General features: G+C 37.5%; 1 protein-coding gene across 4 annotated transcripts in view; it reads left to right on the top strand.

The window, feature by feature from the left end:
• Neto (Neuropilin and tolloid-like) overlaps nt 1-21,540 on the top strand; it is an 803,231-nt gene that overhangs the window by 214,848 nt on the left and 566,843 nt on the right. For 3 of the 4 annotated variants that reach the window (XM_074171245.1, XM_074171247.1, XM_074171244.1), the window contains exon 1: nt 6,068-6,557. The exons of the other annotated variant lie outside the window; for it this stretch is intronic. In XM_074171245.1, the coding sequence (XP_074027346.1) occupies nt 6,521-6,557 (37 nt within the window). In that variant the 5' untranslated portion in view covers nt 6,068-6,520. Of the gene's footprint in view, nt 1-6,067; nt 6,558-21,540 lie in introns of those variants that run through there. 4 annotated transcript variants of the gene reach the window in all.

Below are 21,540 nucleotides of genomic sequence, written 5' to 3'. Positions count from 1 at the left end.
TCGCCTCTCTAGCAATCAATTTGGAAGGGTGAAAAAAAATTAAGGCTATAGGAGTTTTTTTTATTTCTTTCCTGATAAGAACATTATTATTTCTTGAACGAAGAGTCGATTTTTCTGTTGCATTTAGACATTGATAAGAACCTTTGGTAGGGATGATTATTATTATTGTTTTTTTTATTTAGAAGAAGAGTTTATTTGATTACCTATTGCTTGACTAGATATGTTGTTAATTTTGCAAACCTTTCAAAAGTTTGTTGCAATGTTTTATTGTTTAGTTTTGTTCATTGAGTATAGTAGATAATTACAAAAAAAAACTCTAATGACACTAGAAAACTGCAAAACTTTTGTTTGACTCATTTAAATTGTTATGAACAATACATGATTGAAATAAACAGCTGAGTTTTTTATTTCATTAATGTTTATTAACTTTCGGTATAAAATGATCCTTGGGATTATTTTACCCTTACCCCAGGGATCATTTTATACATAGGTGTGTATAAAATGATCCTTTACCAAACCCTCAACTCAAAAACCTGTAATACAAGAAAACTACAAACATATAGTAAAAAATAAGTATGCTTTTACAAAGTTAACTACCTCCAACAATAGAATTCTTGCGATTTTGCCTTCAACTTTAGCCATATTTACATTTTTCCCTTAAGGGGATCATTATACCTCACCTTCTCCATCGCGGACTTTCATTTAAAACTATTTAAGATAAATAATCATACGGTCAGAGCCACAGAAGCTGAGCATGACCAAAATCTCAAGAATGTTTCAGAAAGAGCTTCCAATATAACATCAAATTCAACCAAAATAGGTGATTGAAAAAATGTTTTCAATTCATGGGATAGATTCTCTCTAAAAAAGTTATAGAAACGGAAAAAAATATATGGTAGCCATTTTGTCGGTAAATGTCTATAAATGCAATGTAATGCTGTTTTGATATTTTCAGAAATGGTCAAATACATGGGCAGATTCCTCACTAATTCATCCAAACCTATTGCTCCTTCGAAAAATTCAACAATTTGGACTGATGAGCATAAAATTATTTCACTAGTTTGTTATATTTGCTCACAAATTCCCCTAATTCAGTGTATCTTAGCCCAAAAATAGTAATATAAATTGAAACGGATTTAAAAAGAGACTTTTACTATTCTGTTTGCAGATGCAAAATTTCATTCTTTTTTATGATATAGTAACAATGGTCTGAAGCAATAATAAATAGTTGAAATCAATTTCCAGAAAAGCCAGCTATAAGCCAGGAAAATTCATGTTTATTTCTAATACTCTGTCGCAAACAATTTGTTAATAAAAAACTTTGCGGATTGAAAATTGAATGACTTTTGCACTGCCTTCAATGATTAAATCATGTTACCATCATATTATGTTAGGAATTAGCATCAAGCAGTTTATTGATGAGACAATTGAAGATCCACAGCTCAGCACTGCAATGAATTTTGTTTGAACTTTTTGCATCTGTCATCTGGAGTCCGCAATATACGAGTTATCAACAGAGAATTGAAAGTATTCGAAATAAATTCGTCCAGTTTTCAAGGAAGTATTCTCTTCAGGTAGGCAAAAAATGTCAGATTATATTGACTACACCTTGCAAAGACTTGCAGAACCATGATATCTTTGTTACCCATTTAAAAAACCTATTGAGGTTGAAACTCTCCTTTCTGCAGAACTAGTTGTTCATCATCATCAAGGTTCGTTACTATTTCAAACAAAAAATTACAATATTTTTTCATCAATCCAAAACTTCAGGTTTCCACCTTCGGAACTGATGAAATTCAATACAATCTTTGAATCCCTATTTTTCTTCCTTGGGGGGTGGAAATTTCTAATTTCCTTTCTTGATGCCTATTTACGCTATACACAATTCAAGATTCTAGATTCAGTAGCTTCGACTGTACGTCAATATAAGCAAGAACCTCACAAGGAAGAGGAGTCGTCACAACCAGTACTTGTACTTCCCTATATCAGGGGATTATCGGAAAGGATACGAAGGATTGGGTCCAAGTATACCATCAGGACTTCCTTCAGATCTGGGAACACTATCCGTAGCAGCCTTACGAAAACCAGGCCACCAAACGCGGACTGCGATTCCAAGAATTGCATTTACCGGATACCCTGCAAGTGCGGATAATCATACATCAGTGAAACTAAGAGGCCATTGAGAGTTCGCATTCTCTAGCACAAGAAACACACACAGCGAGGAGGAACCAGCAAATCAGAAATGATAGAGCATGTTTGGACTCATCAATATAACATCAAGTGGTCTCAAGCTGAAATCATTCACAAGGAGAAACAATGGTTAAGGAGAAAATTCAAAGAAGCCACAGATATGTTGTCCAAAAACGCATTCAGTCAAGCAACTTATGGAAACCTATAACCAAGCGGGAAACGACCAACTCCTGTCAAACGGTCAGCTTCCTCCAAAACCTATGAAGCGGAGAGAGGAAAGTGGGGTAATAGGTGAGTGCACTCAAATTACCTTATAAGTAGTCGGTTCTCGAAGGAATATAAGTGAAGTTACCACTCCAATAATGTTGTGGATACTAACTTTCGAAACGTCGTGAAGTTCATACTTGGCTTGAAATAATTTAATATATGCTACAGCGGAATTTTATTTAGAACTATGTATGCAACTCCAACAGTATAGGCAGCGCATAACTAGATAGCTCTTAGGAAGCAAGAATTCTTCAGAACTACTCAAAACCTTTGTGGATTGTAGCCTATGAGTTATTCTGATGTTTATTTTGATGTGAAGTTTCATCTGAATCTGTTCAGTCGTTTTGGCGTGAAAGAGCCACAAACATATATACATACATTTATCTATCCTCAGAAATTCTCACAGTTATAATATTAGTATAGATATATATTTTCAGATCGTTCAGTAGTTATTGTGATAATAATAAAATAATAATAATATAATAATAAGTTTCTCAAAGTAAAATACAATAATATAATAATTATGCAATTTCATTCAGAGACATATATCGAATAAACAAGTATCCACTAAGGCAGTGCCTGTGCGTGGGAGATTTACTTATTCCAAACATTGACAATAATTAGTACACTTCAAAATTGGGTTCAGTTGCATTTCTATATAAGAATTATATGTATAATTCACTAAAATGTTGTAACATAATAAAATTATAGTAAATGTAATAAAATTAGGCTAATGAGCCTTACATACAATTATTGATAAAGGGGTTTTCAATGAGGGCGGGTAGATGTTGAAATGGAATAAAACAAGCTGTGTGTGAGGTATTAACAAAATTATTTTTTAATTTGAAAGGCGCATGTATGCCATTAAGTGTGGAATATGACATCATTCAAATGCCCGCCTCGGCTTCTTACGGTGGCACGGATCCGAGTGGTCCAATTTTCAATGACTTTTCCGCATAGATCCGGATGAATTTGAGCGATGGCCTGTGTTATGTTCACCTTTAGGGCATCGGTCGATTGTGGTTTATTTGCATAGACCTGCGACTTCAAGAAACCCCACAGGAGAAAGTCTAGCGAGGTCAAATCGCATGACCTTGGTGGGCAATTCACATCACCCCTGCGAGAGATAACCTTACCCTCAAATCGTTCATGCAAAATGTCAATCGTGGCGTTTGCTGTGTGGCGCCATCGTGCTGGAACCACATGTCGTCTAGGTCCATATGATTCAATTTGGGCCATAAGAAATTAGTTATCATCGTTCTGTAACGCTCGCTGTTGACGGTGACCACCTCACTAACGTCGTTTTCAAAAAAGTACGGACCAATTACGCCGCCGGCCCAAAATCCACACCAAACGGTAACTTTTTGAGGATGCATTATCACCTGGTGGACCTCGCGTGGGTTGGTGCCGGCTCATATACGCCAATTTTGCTTGTTAACAAAGAAATTCATCCAAAAATGCGCCTCGTCACTAAAGATGATTTTTCGGCCAAAATTGGGGTCCTCTTCCAAACGATTCGAAGCCCAGTCAGCGAACAAACGGCGTTGTCCATCGTCATGAACTTTGAGCTCCTGGGTCAGTTGGATCTTGTACGGGTGTAGGCCCAAGTCCCGACGCAAAATTCGCCAAGTTGAAGTCTACGAAAGGCCGAGTTCTTGTGCACGGCGAGGAATAGATTGCCTCGGGTTCTACTGTACACTTTCACGGACCGCGGCGATGTTCTCGGCCGATCTTGCGTTCCTTGAACGTACGGATGTTGGCTGATTGTTTACTGAACCGGTCGTCTCAAATTTGGCCACCAAACGTTGAGGAGTCGAAATGGGCGCAATGCGCGCAACGTTTGCGTTAACGAACACTCATTTTGATAATACACAGTTTTATCATTTGAACGTGCGGTTCAATCGTGTAACTTGCCATGTAACTGAATAATAAACAAAAGATTTGACAGATGTCACCAAAACAAAATAGCCGCCACGGGGCGCCAAAATCTACCCGCGCCAATTGAAAAACCTTTTACATAAATATCATAACATAGGTAACGAACATAAATAATTAACAAGAATAAAATATATTGAATATTCTAATATTCAAACAATGAACGGACAGCCTTGCGTTCTAAAGGAAGAATATAATGTTTAGTCTGTTTTTTTAAGGAATATATGTTTGAGACTTCTTTGTTTCCGTCGGAAAAAAGTTATAAAATTTACTAGATAAAAAAGTATGATTTCTCTGTCTTACTCTCTTTCTGGCTGGTTTCATTTTCAGAGAATTATTCTCTTTCGGACGAGTTTGGTAGTTATGGCTGATGAGTGGGAGATTAAATTTGTTTTTGAATTTTCTTATCACAATTTTATAGTAATAGTGCTGACGCAAATCAAAGACTTCCGTTTCTGCAAATAGTAGGTGGGAGGAATACCTAATTGGTTTGTAAGATATAATTTTCAAAAATCTTTTTTGCATTACTTCAAGATTCTGCAAGTGAGGATTTGTTGCTGCCCCCCCAAGCTAGAATACCAATCACATTATTTGCAGGCGATCTGTAAGTAGCTGAAATCAAAATATTTTGTTCTGTTTTGAATTCAACTTACATTTCAATTGACTTGCATCCTCCAATACTTATTATTGAATAGTTGGAGTCGTAGCCATTTTTAATATAAACAAATACGCCATCGTTTTTATTAACATCACCTTCGTTGTAAATCATATCATAGTTATCCAAATTAAATATTTCCAGGCAGGGAAGTTTGAACGTCTCTGTTAAGATGATACAGTCAAACTGCTGGTGAACTTGAGCTAGATATATTTTGAATTCATCGAAGTTTTTGAAAAGACTACAGATATTCTGATGTATTATATTAAATTCAGGAATATTTTCCCGTTGCTCTGAAATTAAGTTGAATTCACTGAAAGTAGTAAACTCTTTGGTGATGATACTGAATACTTGAGGTTACTTTTTCTTAGATATAAAAACTATGTGAAATCTGTTTTTATTTATAATTAGATATCCGCCCTTCGTATATTGTTTATTTAATTTTTTTCATATATTGGTCACTAGTGTTCACTTTACTATCTTTCATATATAAAGTGAGGGTATTTCCTGGATTTATTCTGTTTGTGCAATAAATCAATAAATTAATGAATGACCAACAAATGAAAATAAAATTTTTCAAAAATTGAGGATGAGCCTTCAAACAATATTCGTTGGAATTTTCAGATGCAGTAAGATGTTTATTCTTATTTCAAATAACCATAGGTAAATTACACGCCAAGTAGAAAGATGTTACATATTGTCATTGCTCTAATTTTATGTTATCGGATTGGTTGGAAAGTTACTGTACGTATAAGGAAACATTATTATTTGATTTCCATTCTCGTTTCAATCCATTCGTTTGAAGGATAATGTTTTTTGGAAACGATAGAAAAACTAGGGAGTAGAAATAGAAAAAGGATACTCCTTTCAATCCACATTAAGAGCGGAGGTCCTGACATAAAAGTATTGTAACAACGAGGGAGGTTGAAATTTTATTAGGTCGTGATTCAGGTACTTTGCTGCTGTGGCAACATCGCTTACTGCGGGAGGCTGAAACTGCTGAAAATTCAGTTGTGCGGTATCTCCTAAAAGCGACGGACGTCGCGACGTTGTGAGAACGAAACGCACGTCATCAACCCGTCTACGATCTCTCTCGTATAACCGTGTATCAGTTACGTTTCATGTGTGTATCTCAGTTATCATAAATAAGTTTAGTAAATAACGGTTTGGATAATTTGCTGTGGGAAATCTGGAAAGTCTACTTTGAAAAATATCTTACTCTTTTCGACTAAGTGATTTACGATTGATACATAGATCTCGTAATTTCCTCGGTGTTAAAAATAACTGATAGTGAATGAAAAAGTTCCTAAGCCTAGTCACTGTCCGGGGTGCATTGAAATATATATTGTGGAGTGCAAGTAATTTATTTAAGTTTTCACCTTGAGACAGTCTACGGTTTATATTTTTAGCTGTTCCTGCAGGTTGAATTCAATGTAGTGGATTGTTTTCTGTAATTAGTGTTTTATTTTCCAAATGATATCTTTGAAATGGAGTGGGCAATTTTTTTGGCGTAAGTACATTTGTTTCAATTGAGTGATAGTTTTCACTAGGAACCAGAAATGGTGTATCTGACAAAAACTCCGGATTCAATCAGATTGAAAACGGTAAAAATGAAACACAAAAAAGTCGCTTGTCAGATTTTTCTTGAGGAATTTTTTTCCTATTCATTTAAAATGAATGAGAAATGATAAAATTCAAAATAGTATAATGTCGATTTTGTTAGTCCTGGCTTTTCAAGTGAGACTGACTAACGATACTTGAGTGAAAAAGTTTCATTTATAATCGTATTATACTATGTTACGTTGAGAAACTGATAAAATAATGAAAAGAAATTTGTTATATATCTTATATCGTTATTCGTCCAGTATATACAGCTAACCCAAGTACATCAATGTTAGAGCCCAGTTGAGTTTAGTAAATGACCTGTCCGTAATTCTTTCACATGAACAATGCGCAATCAAAAATTAGTGAAACATGTGCTTGTATTTCAGCACATGTTTCAGGAAAAGTCATACACAAAGATTTATATTCTATTTCTGACCTAAACTATACAATATGTTACCTCTAAAAGTAAAGCAAATAACAAAAATGGCGAACTACAAACAAAACATTAAAAGTTTCATTCTCAAAAACAATACACTAAATTTAATTTTCAACTGATACACACTCCTCTATTACTCTATTACTCTATAACTCATTACTTATTCTTTCTTATTTTCTCTTTCCCATTATCCTAACCAACCTAACTAATATAAAATAATTCTTATGATAAATTTCAAATTCATCTACTCAATATCATCAATATTATCATTATTATTGTTCGAAACTCGCAGTGTATAAAAAAGTAAATTAAGATACCCAAATGGAAGAATGGAACATTACGATACAAGCATTCATTGCTTAGGTATGTTCTATGTTTCCTTTGGGTTTATGTATTTTCATTATAGTAGATATTGTACCAAACAAAATATGAAAATATATGAAATTAATGTGCTTGTATTGCTAAACTATTCTGAAGCCTTTAACAAAATCAGTCAACATCTGGAAAATGGATTGCGATATGTGGAAACGTAAAAGGGATACCCACAAAAGAGCATGTTGGATGTGGAATACCTCAAGGTTCGATTCTCGGCCCACTTCTCTTCAGTATTTACACATGCGAAATGAAACGCTGTTCAGTTGACTATTTCAGTTATATGAAGATGACAGAGATTGATTTTTCTTTCTATCCAGATTATCCTTATGTCATGAATATCACTAATGAAGATATTGTACGCCTCATATCATTTTTAGAAGCATGCAAGTCATAAATGAGTCCAACAAAGTCAAAAATCAAATCATTACTATTCCAAAAGAATTCGGGAAAAATAATTCACGATTTTTAAACCAAAGTGGGCGTTGAGACTCTTAATAGTATCTCAAGTAAGACAATTTCAAGAATCATATCTAACAATTGTCTAAGTTTTGAACTATGTGTAAATGGAATGCATTCAGAGGGCATTTATAGTGATCTAAGTAGTTTACCGTAATCGACGGATTTCACCGCAATATTTGAAAGTAAGGGTCATAAATTTCCTTGTTTTGAATCTACTTGAGGCGTCGCGCCACCCTCCTCATACGCATTACAGACTCACTTGCGGGTTGATAACGATTGTGTGGATAGTCGAGATGATACCCTCAGGCCTACACTTTCAGCAGTAAGAAAGCGTACCTTGAGGTGTCAATTATGATCTGTGCAATCGCTTGCTACATTGATCGTGAAAAATTATCATCTATCATTTGTTGAAAACATTGTTCATCATCTGTTGTGCAATAAGCATTGCGAGTCGATCTTTCTAATTTTATCTAGTGAACAAGGGGAAAGGCTCCCATCGCTTTGAAGGCTTGAATGACACGAAACTTGCCGACCCTTATGGAGTTCTCGATTATTGCCCTCCCATTCTGTTTCATGCTTGTCTGCATTTCGAATAAGTAATTTTGATGACTTCAGAATGAGTTGAATGGAGGATTGATTGAGTTCCACTCAACCCACACTAAGTTTCACTCAACAAGTCTTAGCAGAGTGAAACTGAATTATGAGAAAGTTAAGGATTCAACTCGTTGAACTAACCCTGATTCTGAGAGTTGTCCACAAGATGGGACAACTGTCCACTGTAGAGGTCTCCAACGTTAGGTCGAGTCAAATAACACAGACTTATTCTAATCATTTCTTGAGGGGTCGATTTATATCAGCTTAGTTAATACCATTAGGAACCACTGATACTTGGATGGTTGCAACTCTTCAACTCTGGGAGAATTTCCAATCCGCTCAGTTGTTCCACTGGATTGAAACGTCTTCTCAGCTATCTCGGATGCGCTTGTTCTCAAGTCCCACTCTCAACTCGCTAACCCTCTTGAAAGAATACCTGAAATAGAGTAGTTGTTTGTTCTGGAAATATCGCTTTTGAAGTATCTTTATAGTTGCCCCAATCAATCGCGTCATCAAAGGCTATTGAAGCAGTAGTATTTTATTCAAAAAGCCTTTACCAAAAGCAAATTCACAGCGAAACTCACAATTCTCCTGTTCTTTGATGACAAAGGGCCTCTACATTCATAGAGAAAGTTCGCGAAACGATTGTATGTTGAACTGATTCACAGTAATGACTGTGGACTCATTTCGTATGTATATTTCGGCTTCTAGGCCCTTTTTGTTTACATGAACCTGCTTCGGCGCTTGCAACGATTGTTTACTTCATCTCAGTCGTACCTGAGTCTGTCCGAGCTGAAACTTCACAGCGATCAATTACCACTGAAAAAAAATGTCCATATTGCCCTTTCTGCCACTCTTGGTGAAAAAAATTGTTTTTTCTTCTTAGGTTTTTCTTTCAGCACATTGAAATTCATCTCTTGGACGAAATGGTTGCCCTCTCAATAATATTTATATTTCTTTCTCATCTATAAATGAAAAAGAAACCGCACGAGAGAAGCGCCGTCTTCACTGTTGCCAGGTCTACTATTTCTGAAGAAAATCTTCTGCTTTGGCTTTTGAGCTACCCTTGAAGAATTGATATTATTGTTATTTCACTTCAGTGTTTTTGCCTAATATAATTGTTATTTTCAGTTATTTTTCAAATTTCATTATTTTTTCAGGGATTTTTAAACATTTTATATCATTATAGACAATGGAAGTCCGAACTAATGAAATTCACCATGAAACATTTTAAACAACCTCCAAACAAAAATGTCATCTAATGATGAATAGAAGTAATAATAATCCAAATGATAGCAACTGTAGGTACTCTTCAGATTCATTAAAAAATAAGGATAATTTTTTCCTAGGCTTTTCAAATGAATCAAACTCGGTGAGATTTTGAACCAATAACTTGAACATAGTTCGATGTGGTTGTCGTCTGTCAGGGCACAAGTTCAAATATATATCCAATGTCCTAACACTGTTTCTATCGTATTTGTGATAAATTTGTATCATATTTCTTTTTTCTTTATTTGTGAAAGCCATTTTTTGTCAAAAATTCAATGACTTGTTCAATAACATAATGAAAGTTAAATTTAGAAACATCAGAGTCAAAGTCTATTACGATAAGAATGAATTTTTTTTCAATATCTCCAATTTTTCTAAAAAAAAATGATAACTTATGATACATCATTGAAAAGGTAAAATCTGGTTCTATTCAAAACAGAAATAATCTAATGTAGCGAACGTAAGAAAAAATTAAGTTGATGATGGTGGCCGGAAGACGAAACGTCGGATAGTAAATCTGAAAACACTATTATATAGCAGGAGAAAGTGGCAATGTATAAGTGCAATTTAATATCGAATTTTTTCAAAAATAAAGTCAGAAAAAAATAAAAACCATATTCCAAAATTTCAGTTTTTTCCAGATATCTCCGGATACACTCGGAATTCCAGAACTTTTTCAACGGCATATTGTTAGTCAGGTAAATGCGCAACTTTGCCCCAATTGAATCATTTCGTATCTCTCATAATTTCCGAGATCCCAATGGTGAAGATCGAATTTGGAACACCCTGTATACACAAAGGCACATGACTGCCTTTATCAATGGAAGCAAATGGCTGTTTCATATTCCATAATGGTCGAATAGATTTCCTAACTAGTACGAGTATTATATGAGTGATTACCCGTCTCTGACGGTAGAGACATGACCCGTGAAATATCCATTGAATTTGACAGTCAATGCCTTTGAAATACATTAATATCAGTTCCATACTCATTCAAAAATGATTATGAAACCCCTGAAGTCTGGTCACATCATGAACCAAAGAGGGAGTGAGAGATTCCGAGTCTCTATTTTCATCAACAGCACCCTTTCCTGAAGCCACTTTCCGTTTACTCTGGCTTACAAGGTCTTTTGAATTCAATTGACATCAATTCGTTGTATTATTCTCCAGACGGAAAACCAAATTTGCTACTTGGTGGTTTTCAGAAAATTACCTTCAAGGAATAATTGAATATTCGCAAAGAAATGAAAAGCAGAGGATTACTTGTTTGTTCTGTTATTGTATGATAACTTCATCGTGGTGTTATAATATGAAAGTGGATTATGATTCGTTCATGGAAAAATTTATAATCCCAACTTGAATATAACAACAAATTGACATTTCCAAATTGAATCAATCAGTGACATGAATGAATAATAAATAATTCTGGGGCTTCAAGTGAAATATTGATATCTAAAAAACTCATACCTTTTATACTGGTTGCTCGCCATACAAACTAATCGTCTTCGTTAGGAAGCTGGGTTAATTTGGTCGAGTGTGAATAGGTGTGAGCCACAATAAACCCTTGCGGGTGCGGCTTCCAGGCGCACATCAATAAATTTGGGTGAACATTCGCGGGGAATTTTCTAATGGGAGTTTCCACAAATTCCAAAAGACATACCGATTCAGATAGAGATAAACAGTGGGCTTTCAAATCGTTTAAAAGAAAAATTTGTTCAGGCCAGTCTCAAATTAACTACACTGTAGGTAAATGGACTGACACCTATCAGAAAACAACAACTTCTCTGGCTAATACGACGAAGGGCTTTAGATTACATCCAACAGGTGTCAGTGCAGGATACTGAAGTTATTCCTGCAGATGCTATTGGCGATACAACTGCCGGAATCGATTTTCAATTATTGAAACACACTTGCATATCGATTTTGGGCTGTTTGTTTATCAGTGCAAGGTAGTGTCTGTCATCATCATAAAGTCGATATTTTCCATAATTGAAAATCGGATTCCTTTCAGAGTATCATTCCTCGAACTAGGCAGAAGCGAACAACAAACAACATGTTTGTCAACGCCCCATCTGCCCGTGAACGAGGTAACCAACCGCATATCCGAAATTTACCCAATTCGTCGTATAAGGAAAAAAGCTCACAAACTGAGTGGGCATACTTAGAAACTGTAAAATCAAATTATCCAAAAGAACAATTTATTCAGGCCAGTCTCAACAATACACTGTAGGTTAGTGAACTGACACCTATCAGAAAACAACTACTCCCCTGGCTAATATCACGAAGGGCGTTGAATTATATCCCAAAGGTGGCAGTGCAGTATTCTTCAATGAAGTTATTCCTGCATATGCTGTTGGCGATACAATTGCCGCAATAGATTTTTATTTATTGGAACCCACTGGCAAACCAGTTTTGGGCTGTTTGGCCACTCATCAGCGCAAGGTAGTGTCTATCATCAACATGAAGTCTATGATTTCCGATAATCGAAAAGCTAATTCCTTTCAGAGTATTAGGAAGTAATTGTTTTCTGATGGGTGTCAGTCAATCAACCTACTGTGTAGGCAAGGGAAGACTGGCCTGAACAAATTGTTCTTTTAGATAATTTGATTTTCAGCCGTTCTCCAAATATTCCCACTCAGTTTGTGACAGTGGACTTTGTAACCGATCATAGTTCTCATGCTACACTTTGCTTTTTCCAGACTTTCGACAGCTTCCAGGAATATTTTGTCTGATGTAGTTCTTTGTTACGGTCCTCATAGCTGTGAAAATTCTATCAAAAAAGACATTGGTCAGACTGAGCGAACTATCAAAACTTGTTTCAGATAACACATAGCACATATATGATTCAGGAGACCAGAGGAATCTAGTGTCGCCCAACATGGTTTGTATAAAGGCCATGGATTGAACAGAAACTGTCTGGAACTGTTGAGATCCGTACATAACACTTGTTATTGCGTTGCTTTCGGAAGTGTGGGAATAGCAAAGTGTACCATAATAACTATGAGGAGTGATATCCAACATTCCAAACAGTCCATTGTATTCGTTTTACTAAATCACTTTGTTGAAATTTGCTGGAACTTTTATGAGAAAATTTCCTCCGAATTTCATCCCGATCGTATTCAAAAAACACTTTATCGTGAGATTTTCACAAAATGGTTTCACAAACACTGTGTCTTGAGTAAAGACACACCCGAAGAAGCCATTGCATGGCGAAACACGTGTTGCGTTTTTGTAAAACTGTTTAGTGAAAATATCACAATGAATTGTTTTTTGAATAAGTTAGTAATGGATTTTCATTAATTATCGGCAAATTCCATCATATTGCTACCCGAACCTTCAATTCAACCCCTCAACACGTGTTCCGAACATCCAGTGACCATCTTCAAGAGGAAGATTGTATTTCAAGTAGTCAAGGAAGTTTACCGTCTGATCAAGAAAGCAGGTCAATCAAAATGGTTTTCGCTGCGGAGGTTTTCAGTTTCACTATTCTTATTAGTCAGTGGGCTATGCTTGAAGACTGCCAGTAAATAAATCTGAAGAAATGAACTTTAAACATTCAAGCAAGTCTCGAATATACCTACACACTAGGTTGAATGAACTGACGCCTATCAGAAAACAACTACTTTCCTGGCTAATACCACGAAGGGGGTTGGATTATATCCGACAGGCGTCAAAGCAGGAATCTTCACAGAAAATTTCCTGCATATGCAATCGGCAATACAACTGAAAGAGTCGATCTTCAATTTTGGAATGGGTACTCTTGCAGACCGGTTTCAGGCTCATTAGCCACTCAGCAGTGCAAGATAGTGGCCATCATCGACCTAAAGTCAATGATATTCCATAATTGAAAATCGGAATTCTTTCAGAGTATTTCATTCCTCTTCCTAAGTTGGAGCGAACAACAAAATGTCACTCCATCTAGTGGACGAGGTATTAACCAACTGCATATCCGTAATTTGCCCGATTCCTTTGAATAAGGAAAAAAAAAACTTTCTTATTAGTCGGTGGGCTATGCTTGAAGATTGGCAGTAAACAAATCTAAGGAAATGAACTATTATCCAGGGGAGTGATTGTTTTCTGATAGGCATTAGTCCATTCAACCTACTGTGAACGTTTTTGGAACGTTTTGGCGACGTTCGATGTCTGGATATCACGGCTGTGTAATGAGTATTTATGTAGTCTGGTTTGATAATATCTGTACCTGGATTTGGTGAATCGTTAATAACGTTCGTTGATCCTATCCTACCTGCTGTCGTGCTGTTTGTTATTATTGAATTCCTTAGAATAGGATTCCATATTCGATTGAGGTTCACAGCTTCTTCTTTTCTGTTGAAATTATCCGTGTGTTTGGGGATTCTTATTATCTTCCGTACCAGTCAGCTACAGTATCCCTGGTCGAAGGCAATACGTTCCGTATTTTCAAACAGAATTCACTAATTGAGTGTTCTGCCACAGCCAACTTGTCTGTTTGGCCCAGTCTGCAGTTTCTTTCATGCTTCTTGGTTGGTGTTTCCGATATGTACCTTCCCACAAGTGCACAGTATGCGATAAACCACTGCTATTGATAGTGGATCCCTTCTCCCTTCAGCCGACCTGAGGCTTTGTTGAATCATCTTGGTGGATTTGAAAACTCTTTTTAATGTTGTGTTCACTTAAGTGTTTGTGACCCTAGGTATATAAGGTGAATACTCGCGTGCAACCATCTTAGCCTTCTTTTCGTTTTGAGCCGCAGAACTATTCAGTTCAATCGCTTTGTTGACCTCTGATACACTGTATCCATTCGATCTCAAGGTCAGTTGAAGATGTTCCAGTTCTTTCTCTAGAAGCTCCGAGCCTGTTCAATTAGAGTGAAGATGACTTCTCTCTCTCTCTCTCTCTCTTGACTAGGATGGTAGTTCGATAGTGTGTGAAGGTACCTATCCGTGTGCTAAGGTTTTCAGTATACTTTGTGAGTTAGTCTAGCACCACATTAGTACAGCTAGGAATGCTATCTGCTGCTACTGTTCAGTCTATATGGTGAACTTGATGCTTCGGTGTTGAGCATTGAAGTGGTATAGAAAAAGATTCAGAGCGTCCTTTCCAGGTTTCCAGATCATGAAGGTGTCATCCACGTAATGTAGCTACAGGGTCGATTATAATTCGAAGGTGTTAATTGCTGTTTTTTTTTAAACAGTCCATGAAGTAATTGGCTATTACTAAGTGGCTAAGAGGACTTTCCATCGCCACGCCACCTAGTTGCTCATAGAAGTTTCCCCTCCATTGGAACTAAGTCCCTGTGAGACATGCTATGAAGAAAGTACAAAGACATTACTAGAAAACAATTTGGCTAACCACCTCAGAGAGGTTCCAGTGGGTCATTGGTAAACAAGGACACAACATCGAAGCTGACCAGAGTATCCGACAATTCCAGAGATAATTCCCTAATTGTTTCAACTGAGTCTGTCGAATCTTTTACGTAGAAGTTTGTCTTTCCCACATGAGACTGGAGGAGCGAGGCTTGATGCTTCGCCAGGTGGTGTGTCGGTGACCTATTGGGCAATGACCATTGATCTCAGTGGCATTTTAGTTTTGTGAACTTTCGGAAGACCGATGGTCTTTAATACGTAATTTACCTAAGCCAGATACAGGTATTAGCACACCAAACTACCTGAAGAGTTAATATTGACAGGCGTTACGCAGCCGTGATATCCAGTCATCGTAAATAATAACTCATGATGTTTAAACACCATCGAAATGCCAGGAAAAAATAGTGACACTGACGTCAAACATTTGATGAGATAAAAATAATAATCTAATGAATCTTTCGTTAACTATATTCATAATTTCTGAAACGAATTCCGTATGAACCAACAATGTGTAATTACCTGGGAATATTTCACTGTTGGCAAATGTGGAAAACTCAACTCCATCAAAATCACGTAAATCACGTAATGCCAAGCATTAAATTGAAATCATTCATTTGTTTTTCATGAATTCATGGGACAACATAAATCTACCTCTTCACAAACAATGTAACTATCGATTGGATCTACAATTACTGTCCAACGAGAGGAGTGTAAACTTCAGTGTGTGTGTAGGGCATATTACCATTTCCGTGAACTAGTCGAGAATGGGTCAAAGGTTAACGGTCGGAACTATTTATAATCCAATCTTAAGAGACTGTATTCTCCCCATTTCCAGTTCGGACAACGATGTAGGGAGATCTCATCATCTCCCTGCCAACAATTGTTTTTGTCCGAGTTACTTGGACTCAGAGAACACTTGATACTCGTAAGAAGTCCTTTAAAGTTCTTGCTCTTTTGTGTGCCAATTCACTTGAGATTCAATTATACCGTTCAGCCGAAACTAATATTACTGCGGCACGACTTGAACGGCAATTAGTCTTTGTTGAGTTGTGAAGTGATTAACGAACGGAAAAGTTTGGAGCTGCGTTTTTGGAGTTCTTCAAATGTGTGTTGGATGCCGATGTCATTGCGAAGAAAAGGTCAAGTAAACTGTTTATTCAACATGAATCTACTGAAAACCTACACATTTCTATTCAACAATAATGATATGTATTCAATGACACATTTGTTTGTTGGTAGTTAGGTCAGGTTCGACACTCCACCGCAACCCGCAAGGGTTTGTTGTGGCTCACACCTATTCACACCCGACCAAATAAACCCAGCGAAGCGACCAAATAAACGAAGCCGATTAGTTTGTATGGTGAGAAGTCTTTCAGGCCACTCACCATACAAACTCTAAGAATCTGATTCGGTTCCCAGCAGGGCAGGCACAAAGTATGTGCTTTGCTGTTTCATCATTTTCCAAACAAAGGTGACACATACTGTCTTTCGACAGTCCCAGTCTCTGCATATGATGATTCAAATGACAGTGACCTGTAAGAAGGCCTGTCAGATATCGTAATTCATCCCTACTATAGTCCAACAACTGTTTGGTATAAAGTTTCAAAGGGTGGATGAACGCCTTGGAGTGAGCCAATCCTAAGAGATTCTGCCAGAACTCCATGAATCTTCTTGACATCTAGGTGTTCAATCTTTGTTTGGCAAAGCGTTTAGTGATGCCAATGACAGGCTGCTTGCAGCCCCCTCCTTTGCAAGGGAGTCAGCAGCCTCATTGCCTTCCAGGCCAGTATGGCCAGGAATCCAGACCAGAGACAATCTGTTGAGTCTTCCTATTGAGGAGAGTCGTTCATGGCAATTTGCTACCAATTTAGACGTTGCTCGGTAGGAGCCAAGAGCTTCCAATGCCGCTTGACTATCCGAGAATATTTTTATTGACTTGTATATGAGGAAGGATTCTTACATTGTCTCTGCATACAATTCAGTAGCGTATATTTCCGCTTGACATACAGTCGCATAGGTTCCTAGGCAGATAGATATATGGTCCATATTTCCATTCGAATTTTTTCTCCTCAGTCTTTGGGCTGCGACTAAAAATACCTGCACCAGAACCAGGAGCTGTTTTTGATCCATCTGTGAACCAACAACTATCTGCTCTTAATATTTCCTTCTCCCTAAGGATCCAGTCCTCTCTACTCGGGAATAGTATTTTATGAGGCAGTTCGTAGTTGACAGTTGGAGGCATAAAATCAGAGGTCATTTCCAGAATGTTGTGATATCCAGTGTCGACTAACAGTCTTTTACCCTCTGCATTAAATTGATCTGTGCAATTGGCGATGTGCACAAGTCTGTATGCAGTCCATCTAGTCTCTCTCTCCAGTCTCCAGTCCAGTAGTAGCCTTTGAATGCATTTTATACAGCCAGATAGTTTGGTAAAAGTCATTTAACGCACACATCGATGATTATCCTATGCTAAAAATGCAGGTTGTGCTTTAAGATTCAACTTTTCAAGAATCCACCTGAAGAGAAATCATAGGTATACAAATCTGGTGACTATGGAAGCCATCCAATGCTGCGTCTTCAACAGTACGACGATAATGTTTAAGCGAGACGTTACTGTTTCTCATTTTAACTTGATTAGGGAAAGAAAGCTATTTAGATTTCACTTCATCCATATATGAAAATGTGTCGAAAACTCACAAAGGAAGGAAAAAAGCAATTGAGTTCGAAATAATCTCTTTACAAAAATGGTGTAGATCATGTTCCTCTCAGATACACATTGAATTTCACGAAAGAAGAAGTAAATTCGAGACAACTCTTTTCATATGGACATAAAAAGGAAAATATTGGGCTGTTTTTTATAAATCACTATGTTCAAATTTGCGGGAACGTTCACAAGAAGATTCCTCGCAAATTTCTGCCTCAAATTATTGAAGTGTTTTTTTCTGATTCTCGACGGTTCAGTTCACAGACACTGAAAATTTGTAGATTGAAAAATGTTTCAAATATAACATTGGACATTGAAATTTCGGTAATAACAGAAATGATATTAGAAAGGACATTGAATATTTGTGAAGCACTGTTTGGAACCTTTGCTGAATGTAATGAATATTACTAAAGTGTTTTCCCAACACCAAACCATTATTTCAACACCTCGACACGTGTTTCGATCACCAAGTGATCATCTTCAAGAGAAATATTGAACTAAATATACTTACAATGTTATCCTTATTTAAACAATAGATACCTCTTCCAGGTACCTGCGCCTTGAGTGTCTTGAATTAATTTCACAATAATGCCTCATCTACTAGTCCTTAATTGATTTTACAATGTGTCCTTATGTGATAGTCAGGTAAATCCAATATTTGAAATACTAGTAGGGATTGGTCCATATTTCCATTCAAATTTTTTCTCCTCAGTCTTTGACGAGTGATGCGTGCTTTCAAAGCACAAATGTTAAAATTATGACAGTAGTTTATTCTGTCTTTCATTAGTCGATCCATGAAGATGGTCGTCTTGGACCGAAATGGTTGAAAATTCAACAATTGTGAATCAGGACCGAATGCAGGAGAGAATTAGTCAAAAGCCGTTATTGAACGAAACAGTTTCTTTGAATTTGTGTGAAACTATATAAAAGTGTACGTGGGTTGTAAGAAAAATGGGGTGTATGTTCAAATTTTGCGGGCTGCGTAAACTCGATTAGCGATTTTTCATGTTGGTACACTCGGTTGTCCCATGACAAAACACAGCAACTAACATTTTGGTCAAAACGCAGGTTTATCAGGTTTTGTAGATGCTGTGTTTTGTTGAACATTTCGGTATTTTACGAACTAAAATCGTACAATAAATAATGAAAATACAATGCATCCAAAACACAGTAACTGCTCCCCTGAAAACTATTTTACCAGTACAAAACACAGTATTCATCAAATCCTATATCAAAACACAGTAACTGATGGGCAGTCACTGCGTTATGTTACGGTTTTTGTTGTTACTGTGTTTTGTTGTGGGAAATTTGTAGAATTCGGTATCACCATTATAATTTAGAAGTTAACTGCACGTGCAAGTCAGTCTCTATACTCTATGGTCAGTCTTGACGAAGAAAGCATCGTGGAAGGATGTCATCGCCGAGCAGTATTGTTGCATCGTACAGTTCGCGAACTGAATGTTTCGTTCTCTCTATCTGTATCTGTAGAGTAGGGAGGGTGAGTGTAAGCCCACGCACTTAGGCCACATGTGACCCATTGTACATCCTCCCGAGGAGTTGTCCTCCTAGGTCATCGTCCATCCTGTCCTTTCCAGGAAGGTGGACAGGTCGCTGGGAGACATCTCCTTTATATCGGCAGGTGTAGGCCAAGAGTCGCCGAACACACACTCTCTTATTGACGATAACTCCGGGCACTCGCACAGGACATGCCTGACAGTCTCATCTTCTTGTTCACACATCCTGCATAGAGGTGTGTCCACTAGCCCCATATTATGTAGGTGTTTCCTTAGCTGACAGTGGCCAGTCAGAAATCCTACTGTAAGGCGTAGATTTTTCCTGGTCATCGCCAGATATTTCTTCGGCGCCAGCTTCCCAGGGTCGCCCAAGGTGATCCAGGCAAGATTACATCCTTTGATTTCATCCCATCTCTTTAAGGATTGAGCATGGGTGTAACATTTGACTAGTTCCGCAATTGTCGAAGTCATCAGGCCGTGGGTGCCACTGGGTCCTAAAATTCTTAGTCCAGCAGCTTCCTTGACTAAAGAGTCGGCAATGCGATTACCTTTACTCCTGTCGTGCCCTTCAACCCACCTCAAGATAATGTTATTATCTACCGAGGCTTTGGCTAAATCTTGGTGGCACTCTAATGCTAGCCCTGAGGTAACACGCTGCCTGTTCAAGGCTAATAGTGCTTATCTGCTATCAGTGTAGATTGTGAAGTTTTTGCCAGAAATTCTTTTCTTGGTTATTTATTTTGTGGCGATTGAGATACCAGCCAGTTCTGTTTGGACCACGTTGGTATTTCTTCCCATTCCCCACTTAATCATTAGGCTTAGTGATCTGGAGTACACTCCACATCCTGAGCCTTCTTTGGTTTTTGAGCCGTCTGTATAAATCCGTATTGCATTTGTAGCATCTGACTCTGTGTTCTGCCTGATTTGTATTTTGTAGAGTTTATTAAACACAAACCTGGGTTCAATTGCATCACTTATTGCCTGCAGCAGAGGTTGCGCAGTAAGCGCTTCCCGCCATAAGCCCAGCCTCAATTGACCCATTCCTACTTCGAGGTTTACACCAGCCGTGCGCGATCGTACCATGGCCATTAACGCAACCTCCTTAACGTACAGATCCAGAAGGGTCAGATCCGTGACTAGTTCCATTGCCGCGGTTGGTGTTGTTCTCATGGCTCCTGTGATGTTTAAACAAGCCAGTCGCTGTATTTGATATCATTTTTGGATGGCCGTTGCTTGTAGAACTTTCGGTCCCCATGCAATGGCTCCATACGTTAACATAGGTCTTACTATTGCAGTGTAGATCCAGGCAACCACGCGGGGTGAAAGACCCCATGCGCGTCCCACTATCCTCCGACATTGCTCATAAGCCACGTATGCTCTTTTTGCTCTACTCTACTGGATGAGAGTTCCATGTTAGCTTCTTGTCGAGGATAGTACCAAGGTATTTCACCTCTTTACCAGTACAAAACACAGTATTCATCAAATCCTATATCAAAACACAGTAACTGATGGGCAGTCACTGCGTTTTGTTACGGTTTTTGTTGTTACTGTGTTTTGTTCTGGAAAATTTGTAGAATTTGGTATCACCATTATAATTTGGAAGTTAACTGCACGTGCAAGTCAGTCTCTATACTCTATGGTCAGTCTGGACAAACCAAGCATCGTGGAAGGATGTCGTCGCCGAGCAGTATTGTTGCATCGTACAGTTCGCGAACTAAATGTTTGGTTAATTCTGCTCGTTTTCGCGCCATGAAGGTAAATATATCAACACGACATTGCAATGAAATATTATCCTTAATTTTTTTTATTTTTTAGGATATCAACTCATCACCTCTACACCTTTTTCCTGTAATTAAGTATAAAACTTCATCATTATTTACCAGCAACATTGAAAGTGAATATCAGAAAGAAATTTACCCAGACAGACTGAAGAAATTTTGTGACATTAATGATTCTTTGCGTGAAAACTTTATTGCAAGCCCGGTTGATGATAGTGATCTAGACAAAAATTACGAGCCTAGCGACAGCAGCAGCAGCAGCGGCGAATGCGATGATGACGTTGTGGAATCTGACAGTATAACAAGAGTAAAAATATCACATTTCGGAGAAAATATATCCATTTTAGAACAAAAAGTAGGTGATATAAGTTCCTCAGTGGAATTATCTTTGTTCAATTTGTAATTTTTTTTTTG

Source organism: Leptinotarsa decemlineata, unplaced genomic scaffold (genome assembly GCF_025532065.1).
Source record: "Leptinotarsa decemlineata unplaced genomic scaffold, Ldec_3_MD MMD2_tig00000010_RagTag_RagTag, whole genome shotgun sequence".
Taxonomy (NCBI): domain Eukaryota; kingdom Metazoa; phylum Arthropoda; class Insecta; order Coleoptera; family Chrysomelidae; genus Leptinotarsa; species Leptinotarsa decemlineata.
The sequence above is the reverse complement of the archived record's forward strand: the minus strand, read 5'-3'. Positions and strand labels throughout refer to the sequence as shown.